Below are 23,130 nucleotides of genomic sequence, written 5' to 3'. Positions count from 1 at the left end.
GGACATGAGGACCTGAGGTACAGGGAAAGATCGAATAGGTTCGGACTTTATTCCCTGGGGCGCAGGAGAATGAGGGGAGATTTCATAGAGGTTTACAAAATTATGAGGGGTATAGATAGAGTAAATGCAAGCAGGCTTTTTCCACTAAGGTTGGGTGCAACTAGAACTAGGGGTCATACATTAAAGGTGAATGGTGGCATAATGAAGGGGACCCTGAGGGGGGCGATCTTCTTGACTGAGAGGACAGTGAGAGTGTGGAACGAGTAGCAGCAGAAGTGGAGGATGTGAGATCAATTTCAACACTGAAAAGAAGTTTGGAGAGGTACATTAATGGGAGGGGTATGGAGGTCTATGGTCCAGCTGCAGGTCAATGTGGTGAGGCAGTATAATAGCTCAGCACAGACTAGATGGGCTGAAGGAGTTGTTTCTGTGCTGTAGTGCTCTTTGACTCTATGACTGTAAGGGCTCCGCAAGTCAGGCAGCATCTGTGGAGGGAAACGAACAGCTGATATTTTAGGCTGAGACTGTTCCTCAGGCCTGAAGTGTCAACTGTTCATTTCCTTCCACGGACCCTGCATGATCTGTTTAGTTCCTCCAGTGTTTTTATGTGTGTCGATGTTTCAGGCCATGACCCTTGACAGGGACTGAAAAGAAAGGCGGGGTGGGGGCAGAAGCCAGAGTAAGATGTTGGGGGATGGGGGTGGGTGGGAGAGGAGGTCAAGCTGGCAAGGTGACAGGTGAAACCAGGTGAGTGGGGGAGGCGGGAATAAAAGGGAATGACATGAGAAGCTGGGAGCTGATAAGAGGACAAATTTAAGACGGGTGTTACAACACCTCTCCTCCTCTCTTGCTGAATAATAAATAAACAATCTGAGCCAGGCCTGGGACTTTGCAACGTCTGCATTGTGTAAGGTGTGTGGTGTATAGGAAGACTTTGTACCCAGTCTAAGTGAAACATGCAGAGTTCCATTCCAGGGCACTCCACCAACTACTGAACAGGGGACAAGATGTGCATTGATTTCGCCCCTGTTAGGATCCCGTTACGCCGTCGCTTGCAGATGCTTGCAGTCCTGCAGTGGGTGTTTTCATTCCTTTGTCTGGGTAAGCTGCTCTGGGTTCTTAATACATCTTCAGACTAGTTGCTTGAAGTTAACCCTTGGCACAGCCTTTTCAGTAAACTCCTGAATTGCCAATTTCTTTTCAGAATCAGAATCAGGTTTAATATCATGGGCATATGTCAGGAAATTTGTTGTTTTGCAGCTGCAGTACAGTGAATTACATAAAATACGTTTGTACATTGCAATATAAATTACCATAAGAAAAAAAAAATAGTACATATAATTAAATAAGTAGTGCAAAGAGAAAATAAAAGAGAAAGAAAATAGAGAGGTATTGTCCCTGGGTTCATTGCCCGTTCAGAAATCTGATGGTGGAGGGGAAGAAGCTGTTCCTAAAATACTGAGTGTGTGCCTTCAGAGTCCTGTACTTCCTCCTTAATGGTGGCAATGAGAAGAGGGCATACGCCAGTGATATTGACCCGAATTCCAAATCAAAGACAAACTCCGGGTTGATGTCAAAGTGGTCATTGTACCTCTGGCCTTTGAGCTTGCAGATAAACCCAGCCCAGTACAATCATTGTTGTTCTGTGGAAATGCCTTTGTCGGTGCCAGAACGTGTGATGACCCTTGCGGGCTGCCCCCAGCACGTGCTTAGATCTAAACACACGAGACTCTGCCGATGCTGGAAATCCGGAGGAACGCACACGGAGGAATGCTGAAGGAATTCAGAATTAATGAGAGGCTGGACAAACTTGGGTTGATTTTTCTGGAGCGGCAGAGGCTGAGAGGAGATCTGATCAAGATTTATTAGATTATGAGAGGCATAGATAGGGTAGACAGGCAGTATCTCTTTCCCGGGGTAGAAATGTCTAATACCAGAGGACATGCATTTAAGATGAGAGGGGGTAATTTTAAAGAAGGTGTGAGGAGCAAGGTTTTTTTTAGACAATAGACAATAAGTGCAGGAGTAGGCCATTCGGCCCTTCGAGCCAGCTCCACCATTCACTGTGATCATGGCTGATCATCCACAATCAGTATCCAGTTCCTACCTTATCCCCATAACCTTTGATTCCGCTATCTTTAAGAGCTCTATCCATCTCTTTCTTGAAAGAATCCAGAGAATTGGCCTCCACTGCCTTCTGAGGCAGAGCATTCCACAGATCCACAACCCTCTGTGTGGAAAAAGTTTTTGCTCAACTCCGTTCTAAATGGCCTACCCCTTTTTCTTAAACTGTGGCCTCTGGTTCTGGACTCACCCATCAGCGGGAACATGCTTCCTGCCTCTAGCGTGTCCAATCCCTTAATAATCTTATATGTTTCAATCAGATCCTCTCTCATCCTTCTAAATTCCAGAGTATACAAGCCCAGTCGCTCCAATCTTTCAACATATGACAGAGTGGAAGAGTACACAGAGTGGAAGGTGCTCGAGGCAGATACATTAGGGACTTTTAAGAGGTGTTTAGAAAGGCACATGAATGTCAGAAAAATGGAAGGATATGGACATTGTGTAGCAGAAAGGATTCGTTTAGATAACCATTTGATTACTAATTGAATTCATTGAAACTGGATCTGTTCCCATGTTGTACTGTTCTATGTTCTACAGTTGGGGCACCATGGCAGCGTAACAGTTAGCACAACACTATTACAGCTCAGGGCTTCAGAGTTTGGAGTTCATTTCTGGTGCTCTCCGCAAGGAAGTTTGTATGTTCTTCCCACATCGGTTTCCTCGGGAGCTCCAGTTTCCTCTCACAGTTCAAAGACGCACCAGTTAGAAGGTTAATTGGTCATTGTAAGTTGTCCTGTGATTAGGCTAGGGGTTAAATCGGTGGGTTGCTGGGCGACGTGGCTTGTTGGGCTGAAATCAAATAAACTCACCAGGTCAGGCAGCATCTGTGGAGGGGAATAATGAGTCAACATTTCAGGCCAAGACCCTTGATCGGGACTGGAAGTTGTGTTGATTGTTAACGCAAACAACACATGTCACTGAGTTTCTTTGTACATGTGATAAATAAATCTGAGACTGCAATCACACCTCATCACAAACGTACTTTAACCGCCCTCCCGCAATTAACTGAGATCCCAATTAAACAGCTGGTCTCTCATTTTCAAATATTCTATAATCGACAATATAACTTAATTCTTTTACAACTTCATATAATGTCAAGATTGTTAAATGCCATCTCCAGTGCACAAGTGTACTGCTCTCCTCAGCCTGGTCAGAAAGTTGAGATGTTGGTGTGCTTTCCTGATTGTGTAGGATGTGTTCTTGGACCGTGAGAAGTTGTGCAAGGTGTGCACTCCCAGGACCTAGAAACTGCTCACACCTTGCACACTTTCCACTGCTGTGCTGCTGATGTAAAGTGGGGTGTGAGTGGTGCAAGTTCTCCTGAAGTCAATAACCATCTCCTTTGCTTGGTACCAGGCCTCAAGCTTTCCACCCCTCTCTGTAGGCCATCTCATTAATGTTGATGATGAGCCCGACCATTGTCAAAATAATAAGATTATGATCGCAATTAATAATAATAATGTATTAAGATTAACGTCTAATAATAGCATGCATCCAGTAATCCAGCACATTTGTGACTTTGATAGAATTACACTCGCAGTATTCCCCACGTTAGTACGGTAGTATGGTATTAGGGAATGGCATGAGCAGAGACTCAGATTTGGACACTGTGCCCGCAAGTGTGGCCTCACATCCTGGTGCCAACATAGCATGCCCACAATGCTCGGCAGAACCATACCAAACCAGAACACAACAAGCGATAAAATAGTAGCAAAACAAGACCAATTCCTCTTTCCCAAACACACACACACACACACACACACACACACACACACACACACACACACACACACTCACAGTCTTCCAACCCAGGTCAGGCCATCTTCGGCCTCCAGCTCCAGCAGACAATAAGTCTTTGACGTCCCCAGTGGACTCCAAATTATGGGCCTCGCCTCCCAGACTTCCAATCGACCTTTGGGCTTCAATCTTTGACATTGACCCCAGGACTTGCCGATGATGCCAAACAATGACCCTGGTGAAGACCCCAAACACTAGGTCTCAAACTCTGGACTCACCATGATGAGACCCTAAACACCAGGCCTCAAACTCTGGACTCAATGATGGGACCCTGAGCACTAGGCCTCAAACTGTGGACTCATCGATGATGGGACCCTGAACACTAGGCCTCAAACTGTGGATTCATCGATGACGGGACCCTGAACACTAGGCCTCAAACTCTGGACTCAATGATGGGACCCTGAGCACTAGGCCTCAAACTGTGGACTCATCGATGATGGGACCCTGAACACTAGGCCTCAATCTGTGGATTCATCGATGACGGGACCCTGAACACTAGGCCTCAAACTCTGGACTCAATGATGGGACCCTGAGTACTAGGCCTCAAACTATGGACTCATCGATGATGAGACCTGGTGAGACACGGCAGCAAACAAAACTACTAACAATTCTACTAGGTATACTTTTTCAGGATTATGATCACTGCAATCCACAGCTTGTAAGTTCCTGTGGGAGGAGTGCTTTTGAACCGACTGTATGACGTGGCATTTTTGTGGTATCCTGAAGGATTTGGCAAGCCGGACTCCCAAAGTGGCCATTACTGGAGTGATCTTGGAGCCAGACTGAAACTTTAGGCAAGATTGAAGAGGCAGGGCCTGCCCCCGAGTGCAGGTAACAAAATGATGTTTGGCCGATTCAAGCGCCAAGTCAGATTAGAAAGATTAAGATGTCAAGGCTGAAGTTGGAGGACAAACCAGTGTTCAGCTCACTACTCTGGGAGACTTTACTCCACCTGAATGCTGAGCTGATTCTGTAGCTGTGGCCTGCAGCCAACAGCACTCGCCTCCTGCTGAACCTGGCTACGTGGCTGTGGCCTGCAATCATTGGGCTTCTGGACAGGCTGCAGTGTTGAACTGGCAAGGTGGCTGTGGACTCGTTTTCAGGGACTCTGTGGCTCATGTTCTGTGCATTGTTTGTTTTTTTATTGTTTGCACAATTTGTGCTTTTTTTCGCACATTGGATGTTTGACGGTCTTTGTTGTTGGGGGGGGGTGGGTTCTTGTGGATTCTATTCTGCTTCTCTGTTCAGTGGCTGCCCGCAAGAAGATGAATCTCAAGGTTGCATGTGGTATACAAATATGACTCACGTCTGTGCTGCCAGATTCAGCTCAAATCGCACCAAGTTCACTGATGATATTACAGTGGTTGGCCTCGTCAGCAGCATTGATGAGTCGGAATACAACGAGGAGGCAGAGAGGCTTGTCAAATGGTGTGAGAACAGCAGCCTGAGTCTCAGTGTGGACAAGACAGAAAAGATGATTGTGGACTTCGGGAAGGCACAGGTCAACCACTCTGCACTGCACATCAATGGCTCTGCTCTGGAGAGAGTGAAGAGCCCAGAGTTCCCTGGTGTGCATATAATGGACGATCTAACCTGGACCCACAACACCTCCTTGTTAGTCAAGAAGGCGCAGCAGCATCTACACTTTCTGAGGAGACTGAGGCATGAAAGGCTTCCCGCCCCCATTCTAACAAACTTCTACAGGAGCACCATTGAGAGTGCCCTGTCTGACTGCATCATTGTCTGGGACAAAGGCTGCAAGGCATCAGACTGCAAGACCCTCCAAAGGATAATTAAAACGGCCATAGTCTTCTCCATCCCACCACCACTTGTGATGTTCACCGGGAACATTGTACATGAAGGGCCCAAAGCATTGTTGAGGATCCCTACCACCCATCCCACAATCTCTTTGACCCACTACTGTAAGGAAGGAGGCACAGGAGCATCAGGACTAGGACGGCCAGACTGGGTAACAGCTTCTTCCCTCAGGCTGCGAGACTAATGAATACCCCGCCACCACTGAGGTCTAGTCACTAGGACAGTGAGCTGTTTATTGTTCACTGTTTACCTGTGCTGAACACTACATACATTTTATTATATTTATTAATTCATTTATGGTCATACTTTAGTTTATGTGCTGTGTGTGATATATGTATTGTGGTTGCATTATAGTCCGGAAGGAATGTTGTTTCATTTGGTTATATATATGAACAGTCAGATGATGATAAACTAGAACTTGAACATACTTTGATAATAAATGTACTTTGAACTTAGACAGGATCCCGAACACTCGGGCCTGGAACTCCTGTCTCGCTAATTAGCTGGTCTGCCAGTCCGAAATCTAAGCAAGGATGTCCTACATCCGTGCTGTTGCCCTTTGAAAGTGGTGTGGTAGCTTAGACCTTGGTCCGACCTCTAACTCCCCCACACCCCTGTCCGTAAACCCTAATCTGACCTCCACCTCCCCCACACCCCGTCCCTAAACCCTAATCTGACCTCTAACTCCCCCACACCCCTGTCCCTAAACCCTAATCTGACCTCTAACTCCCCCACACCCCTGTCCCTAAACCCTAATCTGACCTCTAACTCCCCCACATCCCTGTCCCTAAACCCTAATCTGACCTCTAACTCCCCCACATCCCTGTCCCTGTCCCTAAACCCTAATCTAACTCCTCCACATCCCTGTCCCTAAACCCTAATCTGACCTCTAACTCCCCCACATCCCTGTCCCTAAACCCTAATCTGACCTCTATCTCCCCCACATCCCTGTCCCTAAACCCTAATCTGACCTCCAGCTCCCCCACACCCCTGTCCCTAAACCCTAATCTGACCTCTAACTCCCCCACATCCCTGTCCCTAAACCCTAATCTGACCTCTAACTCCCCCACACCCCTGTCCCTAAACCCTAATCTGACCTCCACCTCCCCCACACCCCTGTCCCTAAACCCTAATCTGACCTCCACCTCCCCCACACCCCTGTCCCTAAACCCTAATCTGACCTCTAACTCCCTCACATCCATCTCTAAACCCTAATCTGACCTCTAATTCCCCCACATTCTTGTCCCTAAACCCTAATCTGACCTCTACCTCCCCCACATCCCTGACCCTGAACCCTAATCTGACCTCTACCTCCCCCTCATCCCTGACCCTAAATCCTAATCTGACCTCTCTCCCCCACATTCCTGTCTCTAAATCCTAGTCTGAGCTCTACCTCCCCCTCATCCCTGTACCTAAACCCCAATCTGACCCCTATACCTCCCCCTCATCCCTGACCCTAAACCCTAATCTGACCTCCACCTCCCCACTCTGACCCAAACCCATCCCTACAAACCAAAAAAAGTAAAACGTAATAAAATAAGTAAGTCTGAAGGACTATTTCAACGGAGACCTTAGCTTGGCACCATCTTGACTGCATGACTGGAGGAAATTATGAGTACAAGTACATGGTCTTCATTGGATTCCAAGAGTTGGGACATTATGTAGCAGTTATATGAGATACTGGTTCAAAGTTCAAAGTTCAAAGTAAATCCCACTGTCAAAGTACATTTATGTCACCATCTACAACCCTGAGATCCACTTTCTTGTGGGTGGACTCAGTAAATCTATAGAACAGAACCAAATCAGAATCAATGAAGGACCACACCAACTCGGGTGATCAATCAGAGTGCAGAAGACAACAAACTGTGCAAATACAAAAAGAAGAAATAATAATAATAAATAAATGAGCAGTAAATATCGAGAACATGAGATGAAGAATCCTTGAAAGTGAGTCCATTATTTGTGGGAACATGACAATGATGGGGCAAGTGAAGTTATCCCCATTGCTTCAAAAGCCTGATGGTTGAGGGGTAATAACTGTTCCTGAACCTGGTGGTGTGAGTCCTGAGGCTCCTGTATCTTCTTCCAGATGGCAGCAACGAGAAGAGAGCATGGCCTTGGTAGTGGAGGTCCTGATGATGGATGCTGCTTTCCTACTTAAATGTGCTCAATGGTTGCGAGGACTTTTCCCATGATGGACTGGGCCCTATCCACTATTTTTCTGTAGAATTTTCCATTCAAAGGACATTGGTGTTTCCATACCAGGCTGTGATGCAGCCAGTCAACATATTCTCCACTGCACATCTACAGAAGTTTGTAATTGCACTGACGTGCTGGGCCCAAGAAAGGTCCTCCAAAATAATAACACCTTGGAATTTAAAGTTGCTAACTCTCTCCAACTGTGACCCTCTGATTGTGAGGCCACACCTGGAACATGTAACACACATAAAAGTTGCTGGTAAACCAGCAGGCCAGGCAGCATCTCTAGGAAGAGGTACAGTCGACGTTTCAGGCCGAGATCCTTCATCAGGACTAACTGAAGGAAGAGTTAGTAAGAGATTTGAAAGTGGGAGGGGGAGGGGGAGATCCAAAATGATAGGAGAAAACAGGAGGGGGAGGGATAGAGCCAAGAGCTGGACAGGTGATTGGCAAAAGGGATATGAGAGGGTCATGGGACAGGAGGCCCAGGGAGAAGGAAAAGGGGGAGGGGGGGAAGCCCAGAGGATGGGCAAGGGGTATAGTCAGAGGGACAGAGGGAGAAAAAGGAGAGAGAGAGAGAAAGAATGTGTGTATATAAATAAATAACGGATGGGGTACGAGGGGGAGGTGGGGCATCAGCGGAAGTTAGAGAATTCGATGTTCATGCCATCAGGTTGGAGGCTACCCAGACGGAATATAAGGTGTTGTTCCTCCAACCTGAGTGTGGCTTCATCTTTACGGTAGAGGAGGCCGTGGATAGACATGTCAGAATGGGAATGGGACGTGGAATTAAAATGTGTGGCCACTGGGAGATCCTGCTTTCTCCGGCGGACAGAGCGTAGGTGTTCAGCAAAACGATCTTTACAGTAGAGGAGGCCGTGGATCTCCTCTACTGTAAAGATAGACCTGCAACATGTGTTCAGTTTTGGTTACGCTGATACAGAACAGATGCCATTAAGCTGGTAAGAGTGCAGTGGAGATTTACAAGAACATTGCCCAATCTCGAGAGCTTGAGTTATAGTGAGAGCTTGGGCATGCTGGGACTTCATTCCTTGGATTGTGAAGACTGAGGGGTGTCCTTATAGAGGTGCATAAAGTCATGAGAGGTGTGGATAGGGTAAATGCACGCAGCTGCTTTCCCTGGGGAAACGAGCCACAAACTAGAGGGCAGGGGTTCAAGGTGGGAGAGGGAAGATTTAAGTGGGACCTGGGGGAGAAATTCTTATGTATTGAGTATATGGAACATGTTGCCAGAATGAGTGACGGAGCTAGTTGAAATATGACAATTTTAAAGTCACTTGGACAGATACAGGGATACAAGAAATTTAGAGCAGGGGTTCCCAACCAGGGTTAATGGTGTTGATCCATGGTGTAAAAGTGACTCCCCCACCATAGGAAGCATCCTTTCCACATCCACTCTATCAAGGCCTTTCACCATTCGGTAGGTTTCAATGAAGTCACCCGTCAATCTTCTGAATTCCAGTGAGCAGAGTCCATGTTGTATGAGTCTTTGACTCTGATTTAATATAGTTAAAGATATTAGATTCGTTTGCCCTTTCTCGAGTGGATGAGTTATTGGGAGATGATGAAAGATCTCAACCTGAAACGTTGACTGTTTTCTCCTTTCCATAGACACTGCCTGACCTTCTGAGTTCCTCCAGCATTTTGCGTGTATTGATCTGGATTTCCAGCATCTGTAGAATATCTTGTGTTTAGAATTAATTGTCGCATGTACATTGAAAACACACAGTGAAATGTGTCATTTTGCATGAAGAACCAACACAGTCTGAGTATTGTACCGGGGGCAGCACATTGGTGTGGCCGTGCTTCTGACATAAACATAGCATATCCACAACACACTAACCCTAACTCGTATATTTTTGGACTGTAGGAGGAAACCAGAGTACCTGTAGGAAATCCATGTGGACACGGGGAGAACATACAGACTCCATACAGACAGTGGTGGGAATTAAACCCCAATTGCTGGTCATTGGCGATGTAAAGCATAATGCAAACCGCCCGGCTACTGTGTCACCCCACACACAAGTTACACCAAACTCCCAGTAATCCAACACATTTGGTTTTGTTGGACGAAAGGATTTTTGAACAATTAGATATTTCTCACATTAATACCCAAACAAATTTTGCCTCATCATTTTTAGAATCAGAATCCGGTTGACTGTCACAGACGTCAGTCATGAGATTTGTTGTTTTGTGGCAGCAGTAGATTGCAATACATAAAATATTATTGTAATTTACAATAAGTCCATAAAACATCAGAGTAGAATAAGGCCATTTGACCCATTGCATCTGCTTGGCCATTTGCTCATGGCTGATCCAGTTCCCTCTTAACCTCACTCTCCTACCTTTCACACCCTGACTGAACAGGGATCTAGCAACCTCTGCTTTGAATATACTCAATGACCTGGCGTCTGGAGCCAGCTGTGAAAATGAATTCCACAAGTTCACCATCTCCTGAGTAAAGAAATTGCTCCTCATCTCTGTTCTAGAGGGATGTCTCTCTACACTGAAGTTCTGCCCTCTGCTTCTAGGCTCCCCCACAATAGGAAACATCCTCTCCACACCCGCTCTATCTAGGCTTTTCAATATCTGATAGGTTTTAATGAAAATAAAAAATAATGAATGGTGGAAAGAAGGAATAGTGAGGTAGTGTTCATGGGTTCATGGTCCATTCAGAAATCTGATGGCAGAAATGAAGAAGCTGTTCCTAAAATGTTGAGTGTGTGTCTTCAGGCTCCTGAACCTCCTCCTTGATGGTAGCAATGGTGGTTTTACATAGAACATGGAAAAGTACAGCACAGAAACAGGCCCTTTGGCCCATCTAGTCCATGCAAACAGTTATTCTGCCTACTCCCATTGACTCACACCTGGACCTCCTTGCCCCTCCCATCCATGTACTTATCCATACTTCTCTTAAATGTTAAAATCGAGAGCTCCTCCATCACTTCCACTGGCAGCTTGTTCTACACTTGCACCACCCTCTGAGTGAAGATGATCCCTCTCAGGTTCCTCTTAAGTCCTTCACCTTTCACCCTTAACCTATGGCCTCCAATTCTAGTCTCACCCAGCCTCAGTGAAAAAGCCGCTTGCATTTAACCCTCATAATTTTGTATACCTCTATCAAATCTTCCCTCATTCTTCTACACTCTAGGCAATAAAATCCTAACCTATTCAACCTCTCCCTATAACTCAGGTCCTCAAGTCCTGGCAACATCCTTGTAAATTGTCTCTGTATTCTTTCAGTCTTATTTTCTTTTCTGTGGGTAGACCAGAACTGCACACAATACTCCAGAATTAGGCCTCACCAACATCTCATACAACTTTAACATACCTTGCTATTAAAATGCTTTTCCCTTTTCTCAGTTCCTTCGTCTCCGCCACATCTGACCCCAGGATGAGGCTTTCCTTTCCAGAACATCAGAGGTGTGGGTTTCCCTTCCTCCACCATTGACGCTACCATCATCCACATCTTCTCCATTTCCCAGACGTTCGCGTTCACCCCATCTTCCTGCCGCCTTAAGAGGGATAGAGTTCCTCTTGTCCTCACCTACCACCCCACGAGCCTCCTCATGCAACGTATCATGCTCCACCACTCCTGCCACCTTCAACGGGATGCAACCACAAAACACACCTTTACCTTTCCCCCATGCTCTGCTTTCTGCAGGGATCGCTGCCCCCATGATTCCCTTGCCCATTCGTCCCTCGCCACTAATTTCCGTCCTGCCACTTATCCCTGCAAGTGACAGAGATGCTACACCTGCCCCTACACCTCCTTCCTCAACCAGCACACATCAAAGTTGCTGGTGAACGCAGCAGGCCAGGCAGCATCTCTAGGAAGAGGTACAGTCGACGTTTCGGGCTGAGACCCTTCGTCAGGACTAACTGAAGGAAGAGCTAGTAAGAGATTTGAAAGTGGGAGGGGGAGGGGGAGATCCAAAATGATAGCAGAAGACAGGAGGGGGAGGGATGGAGCCAAGAGCTGGACAGGTGATTGGCAAAAGGGATATGAGAGGATCATGGGACAGGAGGTCCCGGGAGAAGGAGAAGGGGGATGGGGAGGAAAAAGCCCAGGGGATGGGCAAGGGGTATAGTCAGAGGGATAGAGGGAGAAAAAGGAGAGAGAGAGAAAGAACGCGTGTATATAAATAAATAACGGATGGGGTACGAGGGGGAGGTGGGGAATTAGCAGAAGTTAGAGAAGTCAATGTTCATGCCATCAGGTTGGAGGCTACCCAGATGGAATATAAGGTGTTGTTCCTCCAACCTGAGTGTGGCTTCATCTTTCTCCAGTTAGTCCTGACGAAGGGTCTCGGCCTGAAATGTCGACTGTACCTCTTCCTAGAGATGCTGCCTGGCCTGCTGCATTCACCAGCAACTTTGATGTGTGTTGCTTGAGTTTCCAGCACCTGCAGAATTCCTCGTGTTTACCTCCTGCCTCACCTCCATTCAGAGCCCCAAACAGTCCTTCCAGGTGAGGCAACACTGCACCTGTGAATCTGTTTGGGCTGTCTATTGTACCTGGCACTCTTCTACACTGGTGAGACCCAAAGTAAATTGGGTCACCTCCACTCCAGGGAGCTGAAGCAGAACTTCCTGCTGGCCAACCACTTTAATTTCTCTCCCTATTCCCGTTCTGATATGTCATTCCATGGCCTCCTCTTGTGCCAAGAAGAGGCCGCCCACAGGTTGGAGGAGCAACACCATATATTCTGTCTAGGTAGCCTCCCTGCTGATTTCTCCTTCCAGTAAGTTTTTCCCCTTCCCCTTCTCTCTTCTTCAATTTCTCACTCTGGCCTCTTACCTCTTCTCCTCACCTGGCTATCACCTTCCTCTGATGCCCCACCTTCTTCCCTTTCTCCTACTGTCTACCCTGCTCTCCATCAGATTCCTTCTTCTCCATCACTTTAACTTTCCCACCTACTGGCTTCACCTTCTAGCTTGTCTTCCTTTTGTTCTTTTCAAATCTTTTTATTATTATATTATACAGGAAAAATAACACGAGTACATCGAAGTAACAACACTTACAATGCCTCAAAAAAAACATTATCTTAAAGATTGAAAAAAAATTTTGTGATAACAAAAAAAACCTACAAAGCAGAAAAGTGAGAAAAAAAAAAGAACCCATTAGGTGTACAACCCCGGAGTCATGCGTCATACAAAAAGCTTCTTAAAATAAACATCAAACCGCCAGCAAGAAAAGAAAATATACTAAAAGAATTTACAATTAGATCATGGAAAAATTATATCAATTAACTCAAATGATAATAACGAGCAAATGAGCCCCATCTTTTCTCAAAATCAAATAAATGTTCAAAGGTTCGACTTCTAATTTTCTCCAAACTAAGACATAGCATCACTTGAGAGAACCATTGTGACAAAGTGGGAGCTGATGTATCCTTCCACTTCAACAAAATGGCCCTCCTAGCTATCAATGTAACAAATGCAATAACATGTTGGTCAGACACAGAAATACCATGAATATTTTGAGGAATTATTCCAAAAAGCACAGTTAATTTCTTCCTTCTCTCCCACCCCCACGTTTTTATTCTGGCATCTTCCCCCTTTCTTTCCACTCCTGAAGAAGTGTCTTAGCCTTGAACATCAACATTTTGTTCATTTCTAAAGATGCTGCCTGAGCTGCTGAGTCCCTCAAGCATTTTGTGTGTGTTGCTCCAGATTTCCAGCATCTGCAGAATTTTTTGCGTTTAACATAATATCCCAACTCCTGTACTCAGTGCCCTGATTTATGAAAGCCAAAGTGCCAAAAACTCCCTTTATGACCCCATCTATCTATGACGCCACTTTCAAGGAATTATAGATCTTATTCCCAGATTCCTTTGTTCTAAAGCTCTTGTAGGTACCGTCTCATTCACTGTGTAGGTCTTACCCTGATTTGTCCTCCCAAAGTGCAATACTCCACTCATACCTAAATTAACTTGCATCTGCTATTTTTCGGCCCATTTTCCCAGCTGGCCCAGATTCCACTGCAAGTTTTGATAGCCTTCCTCGCTGTCCACTACACCCCCGAGTTTGGTGTCATCCACAGATTTGCTGGGCCAGTGTACCACATTGTGATCCAGATTGTTGATATGTCATAGACAGCAATCAAACAAGGACCCAACACCAGTGCCCGCTGCACTCCGCTAGCCACAGGCCTGCAGTCAGAGAGGCAAACGATGGATGAGACTAGAATTAAAGGTCATGGTTTAAGGTTCAAAAATGAAATACTTAAGGGAAACTTGAGACCAAACATCTTCCCTTGGAGAGTGGTATAGAATGAGCTGCCAGCAAAAGTGATGGATGCGCGGTCAATTTCAGCAATGACAAGACAGAGTTCAAGAAGGTGATAGAATCATATGGTTATAGAGCACTACAGTACAGAAACAGGCCCTTCAGCCCATCTAGTTGGTGCCAAACTGTTATTCTGCCTACTCCCATTGATCCCCCACTTAGACCATTGCCCTCCGTACCCCTCCCATCCAAGTATTTATCCAAACTTCCCTTAAATATTGCTGCCATCGTGAAGAAGGTCCAGGAGCCTCCGGATACACACCACCAGCTTCAGGAACAGTTACTGCCTCTCACCCATCAGGCTCTTGAACCAAAGGGGATAACTTCACTCAACTTCACTTGCCCCATTACTGAAATGCGCCCATAAACAGCGGATTCATTTTCAAGGACTATTCATCTCATGTTCTCGATATTTATTGCTTAGTTATCAATAATTATTCTTTCTTTTTGTATTTGCATAGTTTATTGTCTTTTGCACAGTTTATTGTCTTTTGCACATTGGTTAAACACCCTAGTTGGGCAGTCTTTCATTGATTCTATTATAGTTATTATTCCATGGATTTATTGAGAAAATGAATTTCATGGTTGTATACGGTGACACAGCCAGGCAGTAGTGTAGTAGCATCTGCCACCGGACTTTGAGTTGAGTGGTTCCGTCTTCGAATCCAGCCAGCTCCTTGCACGCTTTCCATCCGTAGTGGATTGAGCGTCGAGCTAGCAACTCTGCCTCGTAAAAAAACAGACAAAATGCTAAAGAAGTGGCAAGGTTTTGGCCCGATGTGCCACAAGGCACAGAAAGGAACAACAATGACATGGTGACATATATGTATTTGATAATAAATTTACTTTGAACTAAATGCTGCATTTGAACCTGCATCCACCACTGATATAGAGAGTCTAGTGACGTGACGTCAAGACAACTTCCCCATCGATGTTAACAAAACACTGGTCATCGACTCCAGGAGGGGTGGGGGCGGTGTGGAGTACACACTGCTGTCTGTTCTAATGGTACTGTGGTCAAAAACTTGGTAGGTGTAAATATCACCTGTAATTTTTCATGGTCCAGCCACGTGGAAACTAAGCCTCTACTGGGACACCAATGGCTCTACTTTCTCAGAACGCTAAAGAAGTTCTGGCATGTCCCCGATGACCCTCACCAATCTCTACAGAGGCACCAGACTAAGCATCCTATCTGGATCCAGTGCTTCATACAGCAACTAATCTGGTCACGGGGAAATGCAGATTGCTTTTATTTATTAAGATACAGTGTGGAATAGGCCCTTCCGGCCCTTCAAGCTACACCACCCAGCAATCCCCCGATTTAACCCCGGCCTAATCATGGGACAACTTACCTACCTGGGTGGTGGGGTGGAGATACGTCTCTACCAAAGGAGGTGTAAGGCACTCCTTCCCTCCACTATCCTACAGGTCACCCTTGGGCAAGGTGTAGCACTTAGTCCTCCGATCAGGGTCACGTGAAGCCATGGGATCTGGTGGCGGATTGTCGTATGAGCAGCCGGTGCATATCACAAGTCCTGTTTATGCGACCACTGACGCCAGGCAGACAATCTCTGAAGAGTATTGATAATGGCTGGGGTCACCTTTCTTTGACTTTAAACTAGAATGGTTGGGGGGTGGGAATCAAATTAAAGAGGCTAGGCGTGAGGAGGTTAGTTCACTACAGGGGGATGGGAACCAGTGCAGAGAGACAGAGGGGTGTAAAGTGAGGGCAGAAACAAAAAGTACTATGGAGAAAAGTAAAAGTGGCAGGCCGACAAATCCAGGGCAAGCATTAAAAAGGGCCACTTTTCAGCATAATTGTATAAGGGCTAAGAGAGTTGTAAAAGAGCGCCTGAAGGCTTTGTGTGTCAATGCAAGGAGCATTCGTAATAAGGTGGATGAATTGAAAGTGCAGATTGTTATTAATGATTATGATATAGTTGGGATCACAGAGACATGGCTCCAGGGTGACCAGGGATGGGAGCTCAACGTTCAGGGATATTCAATATTCAGGAGGGATAGACATGAAGGAAGGGGAGGTGGGGTGGCATTGCTGGTTAAAGAAGAGATTAACACAATAGAAAGGAAGGACATAAGCCAGGAAGATGTGGAATCGATATGGGTAGAGCTGCGTAACACTAAGGGGCAGAAGATGCTGGTGGGAGTTGTGTACAGGCCACCTAACAGTAGTAGTGAGATCAGAGATGGTATTAAACAGGAAATTAGAAATGTGTGCAATAAAGGAACAGCAGTTATAATGGGTGACTTCAATCTACATGTAGATTGGGTGAACCAAATTGGTAAAGGTGCTGAGGAAGAGGATTTCTTGGAATGTATGCGGGATGGTTTTTTGAACCAACATGTCGAGGAACCGACTAGAGAGCAGGCTATTCTGGACTGGGTTTTGAGCAATGAGGAAGGGTTAATTAGCAATCTTGTCGTGAGAGGCCCCTTGGGTAAGAGTGACCATAATATGGTGGAATTCTTCATTAAGATGGAGAGTGACATAGTTAATTCAGAAACAAAGGTTCTGAACTTAAAGAGGGGTAACTTTGAAGGTATGAGACATGAATTAGCTAAGATAGACTGGCAAATGACACTTAAAGGATTGACGGTGGATATGCAATGGCAAGCATTTAAAGGTTGCATGGATGAACTGCAACAAATGTTCATCCCAGTTTGGCAAAAGAATAAATCAAGGAAGGTAGTGCACCTTTGGCTGACAAGAGAAATTAGGGATAGTATCAATTCCAAAGAAGCAGCATACAAATTAGCCAGAAAAAGTGGCTCACCTGAGGACTGGGAGAAATTCAGAGTTCAGCAGAGGAGGACAAAGGGCTTAATTAGGAAGGGGAAAAAAGATTATGAGAGAAAACTGGCAGGGAACATAAAAACGGACTGTAAAAGCTTTTATAGATATGTAAAAAGGAAAAGACTGGTAAAGACAAATGTAGGTCCCCTGCGGACAGAAACAGGTGAATTGATTATGGGGAGCAAGGACATGGCAGACCAATTGAATAATTACTTTGGTTCTGTCTTCACTAAGGAGGACATAAATAATCTTCCAGAAATAGTAGGGGACAGTGGGTCCAGTGAGATGGAGGAACTGAGCGAAATACATGTTAGTAGGGAAGTGGTGTTAGGTAAATTGAAGGGATTGAAGGCAGATAAATCCCCAGGGCCAGATGGTCTGCATCCCAGAGTGCTTAAGGAAGTAGCCCAAGAAATAGTGGATGCATTAGTGATAATTTTTCAAAACTCGTTAGATTCTGGACTAGTTCCTGAGGATTGGAGGGTGGCTAATGTAACTCCACTTTTCAAAAAAGGAGGGAGAGAGAAACCGGGGAATTATAGACCGGTTAGCCTAACGTCGGTGGTGGGGAAACTGCTGGAGTCAGTTATCAAGGATGTGATAACAGCACATTTGGAAAGCGGTGAAATGATTGGACTAAGTCAGCATGGATTTGTGAAAGGAAAATCATGTCTGACGAATCTCATAGAATTTTTTGAGGATGTAACTAGTAGAGTGGATAGGGGAAAACCAGTGGATGTGGTATATTTGGATTTTCAGAAGGCTTTTGACAAGGTCCCACACAGGAGATTAGTGTGCAAACTTAAAGCACACGGTATTGGGGGTAAGGTATTGGTGTGGGTGGAGAGTTGGTTAGCAGACAGGAAGCAAAGAGTGGGAATAAACGGGACCTTTTCAGAATGGCAGGCGGTGACTAGTGGGGTACCGCAAGGCTCAGTGCTGGGACCCCAGTTGTTTACAATATATATTAATGACTTGGATGAGGGAATTAAATGCAGCATCTCCAAGCTTGCGGATGACACGAAGCTGGGTGGCAGTGTTAGCTGTGAGGAGGATGCTAAGAGGATGCAGGGTGACTTGGATAGGTTGGGTGAGTGGGCAAATTCATGGCAGATGCAATTTAATGTGCATAAATGTGAAGTTATCCACTTTGGTGGCAAAAATAGGAAAACAGATTATTATCTGAATGGTGGCCGATTAGGAAAAGGGGAGGTGCAACGAGACCTGGGTGTCATTATACACCAGTCATTGAAAGTGGGCATGCAGGTACAGCAGGCGGTGAAAAAGGCGAACGGTATGCCGGCATTTATAGCGAGAGGATTTGAGTACAGGAGCAGGGAGGTACTACTGCAGTTGTACAAGGCCTTGGTGAGACCACACCTGGAGTATTGTGTGCAGTTTTGGTCCCCTAATCTGAGGAAAGACATCCTTGCCATAGAGGGAGTACAGAGAAGGTTCACCAGATTGATACCTGGGATGGCAGGACTTTCATATGAAGAAAGACTGGATGAACTGGGCTTGTACTCGTTGGAATTTAGAAGATTGAGGGGGGATCTGATTGAAACGTATAAGATCCTAAAGGGATTGGACAGGCTAGATGCAGGAAGATTGTTCCGGATGTTGGGGAAGTCCAGAACAAGGGGTCACAGTTTGAGGATAGAGGGGAAGCCTTTTGGGACCGAGATTAGGAAAAACTTCTTCACACAGAGAGTGGTGAATCTGTGGAATTCTCTGCCACAGGAAACAGTTGAGGCCAGTTCATTGGCTATATTTAAGAGGGAGTTAGATATGGCCCTTGTGGCTACGGGGGTCAGGGGGTATGGAGGGAAGGCTGGGGCGGGGTTCTGAGTTGGATGATCAGCCATGATCATAATAAATGGCGGTGCAGGCTCGAAGGGCCGAATGACCTACTCCTGCACCTATTTTCTATGTTTCTATGTTTCTATGTTTCTTGTAAAGACACTGCCCAGAAGAAGGCAATGGCAAACCACTTCTGTAGAAAAAATTTGCCAAGAACAGTCATGGTCACCCACTTCATGCAAGACGGCCCATAACGAACAAACAACTTAACCTGCCAAACCAGGGAAACTAGAGCAACCAGAGGAAACCCACACTCTCACAGGGAGAACATACAAACTTCTTACAGACAGTGGTGGGAAACGAACAGGGGTCACTGGTACTACAAAGCACTGTGCTAACCACTACTCTACCACGGATGCAGCTCAGCACATCTGAGAAACCAGCCTCCCCTCCGTGGATTCTGTCCACTCCTGTTGGTGAAGTTCCATGTTCTGTCTTCTGCTACCTAGTGACCTTGTCCTGTGACCAATTTCGGAATAGGCTGTCCCTTTAGGGCTCTGGAGTTGCGCATGTATTGACAACTAGGGCCTCAAAGCTGGGGGTGTTGGCTTGGGAGAGGGCACTGGCATCAACAGGATAAGAAATGGGGGAGAAACATCTTCACTCAGGGGGTGGCAAAGCTGTAAATGTCCAGCACAAGCTGCAGTGGAGGCCAAGTCACTGAGGGTATTTAAGAAAGTAGATACAGTATATCGCTAAAGGCGCTTCTTTTGGGCCCTTTGCTCCCAGTAGAGCATTAGATTATGAAGACACGTAGTCCTCTTTTATTGTCATTTAGTAATGCATGCATTAAGAAATGATACAATATTTCCTCCGGTGCGATATCACAAAACACAGGACAGACCAAGACTGAAAAAACTGACAAAACCACATAATTATAACATATAGTTACAACAGCACAACAATACCACAACTTGATGAAGAAGTCCATGAGCACAGTAAAAGTTCAAAGTCTCTCAAATGTCCCACATCTCACGCAGACGGGAGAAGGAAGAAAAACTCTCCCTGCCATACCCAACCACGGTCTGACTCTGAGTCATCCGAAAACTTCGAGCTCTGATCAGCTCTCCGACACCGAGTACCAAGCGCCATCTCTATCCGAACGATTCGACCTCCATCTCGGTCGCCAACAGCAGGCAAAGGCGGGGATTTTGAGGCCTTCGCTCCGGAAGATTCCCGACCGCGCAGTAACAACAGCAGCCAACGAGGGATTCAGAAATTTTTCCAGATGTTCCTCTGTGCTTTCACGTCCGTCTCCATCAAATCAGAATTGTCCACGGCCCCTATTTAAAGGATATGACATCATTTTTCACCGGAGGGCTGCGCACGTGCGGTGCGCTGCTCTCTCTCCTCCCGCCGTCTGGGGAGGCCATCGATGCCCTCCTGTCTCCATCATCCAAAGTCGATGGTATGGTTGGAGTTCACCAATGTTTCTGTAATCTATTGTAACCACTGTACGGGAGATTGGTCTATACAGCTTCACCAGATCCCTGTTGGCCGGCCTTACTCGTTTCCACCTCTCACAATGGGGACATATCTCTAAAGACAGAAGCCATTAAGTCTTGGGAGAGCGTGAGGAATATGGTATTGAGATAGAGCGTCAGCCATGACCAGATTGAATGAGGTAGCAGGTTGGAAAGGGCCCAATGGCCTGCTTTTGCTCCTGTATTTAATCTATATTTCTGTGTTAGTGGGCATATATGTACGCATTGACACTGGGGGGCCAGGGTGCACCTGCACGCAGAGCCCAGCAGAGGGCGCAGCAAACTCTTTCACATCCATTTATCTATCTGTTGAACATCGAAACAGACAGTGAAACACATCGAACGCTTTAGCACCAACGCAATCTAGAGATGTGCAGGGGGCAGCCTGCAAGTCTCACCACCAACTTGACACATCCAAAACATTCAGCAGAACAAAAAAAAACAAAACAATAACGACACAACAAAACAGCAACAAATTTCATGGGCTCTGTTCTTCAAAGGTGTATTAATTCTAACTATTTTCAATTTTCTTTCTGAATTTGTCTTTTTTTAAATTTTACAACTGATAGTTTTGGGGTATCTGATTAATTTTATTTAGAGATACAGTGCAGAATAAGCCCTTCCGACCCTCCGAGCTGCACCGCCCCAGCAAGACTCAACCCCAATTTAACCCTAACCTAATCATGGGACAATTTACAATGACCAATCAACTTGCCCTTTTGGACTGTGGGAGGAAATCGGAGCACCCAGAGAAAACACACACATTCCACAGGGAGGATGTACAGACTTCTCACAGAGGATGCCAGGATCGAGCCCTGAACACCAACGCCCTGAGCTGTAATAATGCCACGCTAAATGCCATGTCACTGTGGTGCCCATTCAAACATACTTAAACAGTACGTCCTTTAACAATTTTAGCTAAGCTTGGTCGGAAGTCCGGTTTAACCTAGGGGAAATGCTCAGTTGCCAACTACAGCCCATTGTGAATTGTGTATAATTTATGCCTAGAACTTAGAACATAGAACAGCACAGATCCTTCACCCCACGATGATGTGCTGACCTTATAAACTACTCTTACGTTCAATCTAACTCTTCCCTCCCTCATATCCCTCCATTTTCTATCAACCTATCTAAGAGTTCATTATATGTCCCTAATGTATGTGCCTCTACAACCACACACCCAAACTTCTCTGTGTAAAAAAAAACCTCTAACATCTCCCCCATACTTTCCTCCAATCAACTTAAAATTATGCCCCTCATGTTAACCATTTTCTTCCTACGAGAAATATGCTGGCTATCCACTTGATCTGTGCCTCTTATCATCTTGTACACCTCTATCAAGTCACCTCTCATCCTCCTTCACTCCAAAGAGAAAAGCCCGAGCTCACTCAACCTATCCTCATAAGACATGCTTTCCAGGCAGCGTCCAAGTAAATCTCCTCTGCACCCTCTCGAAAGCTTCCACATCCTTCCAATAATGTGGCAACCAGAACTGAACACAATACTCCAAGTGTGGTCTAACCAGCATTTTATAGCACTGCAACATTACCTCGTGGTTCTTGAACTCAATCTCCCGACTAATGAAAGCCCACACACCTTAGGCTTATGAACATGGATCCCAAGATCCCTCTGTTCCTCCACACTGCTAGGAATCCTGTATTCCACTTTCAAATTCATGCTTCCAAAGTGAATACAGTACTGTTTATCTGATGCTATGTGCCTGTGATGGTGTTGCAAGTACAGTAAGCTCTTCATTGTATCTGTGTGTGGTTTCACAATCTAACTGTTATGATCTTGTACCTGATTATGTGCCTGCACTGCACCTTCTCTGTAGCTGTTACACTTTATTCTGCATTCTGTTATTGTTTTACCTCAGTGCTCTGTGTAATGATCTGATCTGTAGGAACAGTTTGCAAGACAAGCTTTTCACTGTATCTCGGTACATGTGACAATAATAAACCAATTCTAATACCAATTCTTTCCTGTACTCCAAGTCTGCCCACCATTAACAGGCCTTTGAATGGGCCTTTTGTCTGATAAGATCAAAAATTCAGACATTCTCTCTTCTCCCCACCCCACCCCCCCATCAGACAGAAGATACAAAGCCTGAAAGCATGTACCACCAGGAAAAAGGACAGCTTCTATCCAACTATTATCAGACTCTTGAAAGGTCCTCTTGTACGATAAGATGGACTCTTGGCCTTTCAATCTACCTTGTTATGATCTTGCATTTTATCATTTACCTGCACTGCACTACCTCAGTAGTGAATTTTACACTTTATTCTGCATTGTTATTGCTTTGCCTTGTTCTACCTCAATGCACTGAGTAATGATCTAGAAACATACATAGAAAATAGGTGCAGAAGTAGGCCATTCAGCCCTTCGAGCCTGCACCGCCATTTATTATGATCATGGCTGATCATCCAACTCAGAACCCCGCCCCAGCCTTCCCTCCATACCCCCTGACCCCCGTAGCCACAAGGGCCATATCTAACTCCCTCTTAAATATAGCCAATGAACTGGCCTCAACTGTTTCCTGTGGCAGAGAATTCCACAGATTCACCACTCTCTGTGTGAAGAAGTTTTTCCTAATCTCGGTCCCAAAAGGCTTCCCCTCTATCCTCAAACTGTGGCCCCTCGTTCTGGACTTCCCCAACATCGGGAACAATCTTCCTGCATCTAGCCTGTCCAATCCCTTTAGGATCTTATACGTTTCAATCAGAT

The 23,130-nt window shown here is 45.6% G+C and overlaps 1 protein-coding gene across 1 annotated transcript in view; it reads left to right on the top strand.

Moving 5' to 3' along the window:
* Window positions 1-1,007: 1,007 nt before the first annotated feature.
* LOC140200653 (2-acylglycerol O-acyltransferase 2-A-like) overlaps window positions 1,008-23,130 on the top strand; it is a 61,708-nt gene continuing 39,585 nt past the window's right edge. Inside the window, exon 1 of the mRNA XM_072264222.1 lies at window positions 1,008-1,101. Within this exon, the coding sequence (XP_072120323.1) occupies window positions 1,008-1,101 (94 nt within the window). The remainder of the gene's footprint in view (window positions 1,102-23,130) is intronic.

Source organism: Mobula birostris, chromosome 7, assembly GCF_030028105.1.
Source record: "Mobula birostris isolate sMobBir1 chromosome 7, sMobBir1.hap1, whole genome shotgun sequence".
Taxonomy (NCBI): Eukaryota; Metazoa; Chordata; class Chondrichthyes; order Myliobatiformes; family Myliobatidae; genus Mobula; species Mobula birostris.
The sequence above is the reverse complement of the archived record's forward strand: the minus strand, read 5'-3'. Positions and strand labels throughout refer to the sequence as shown.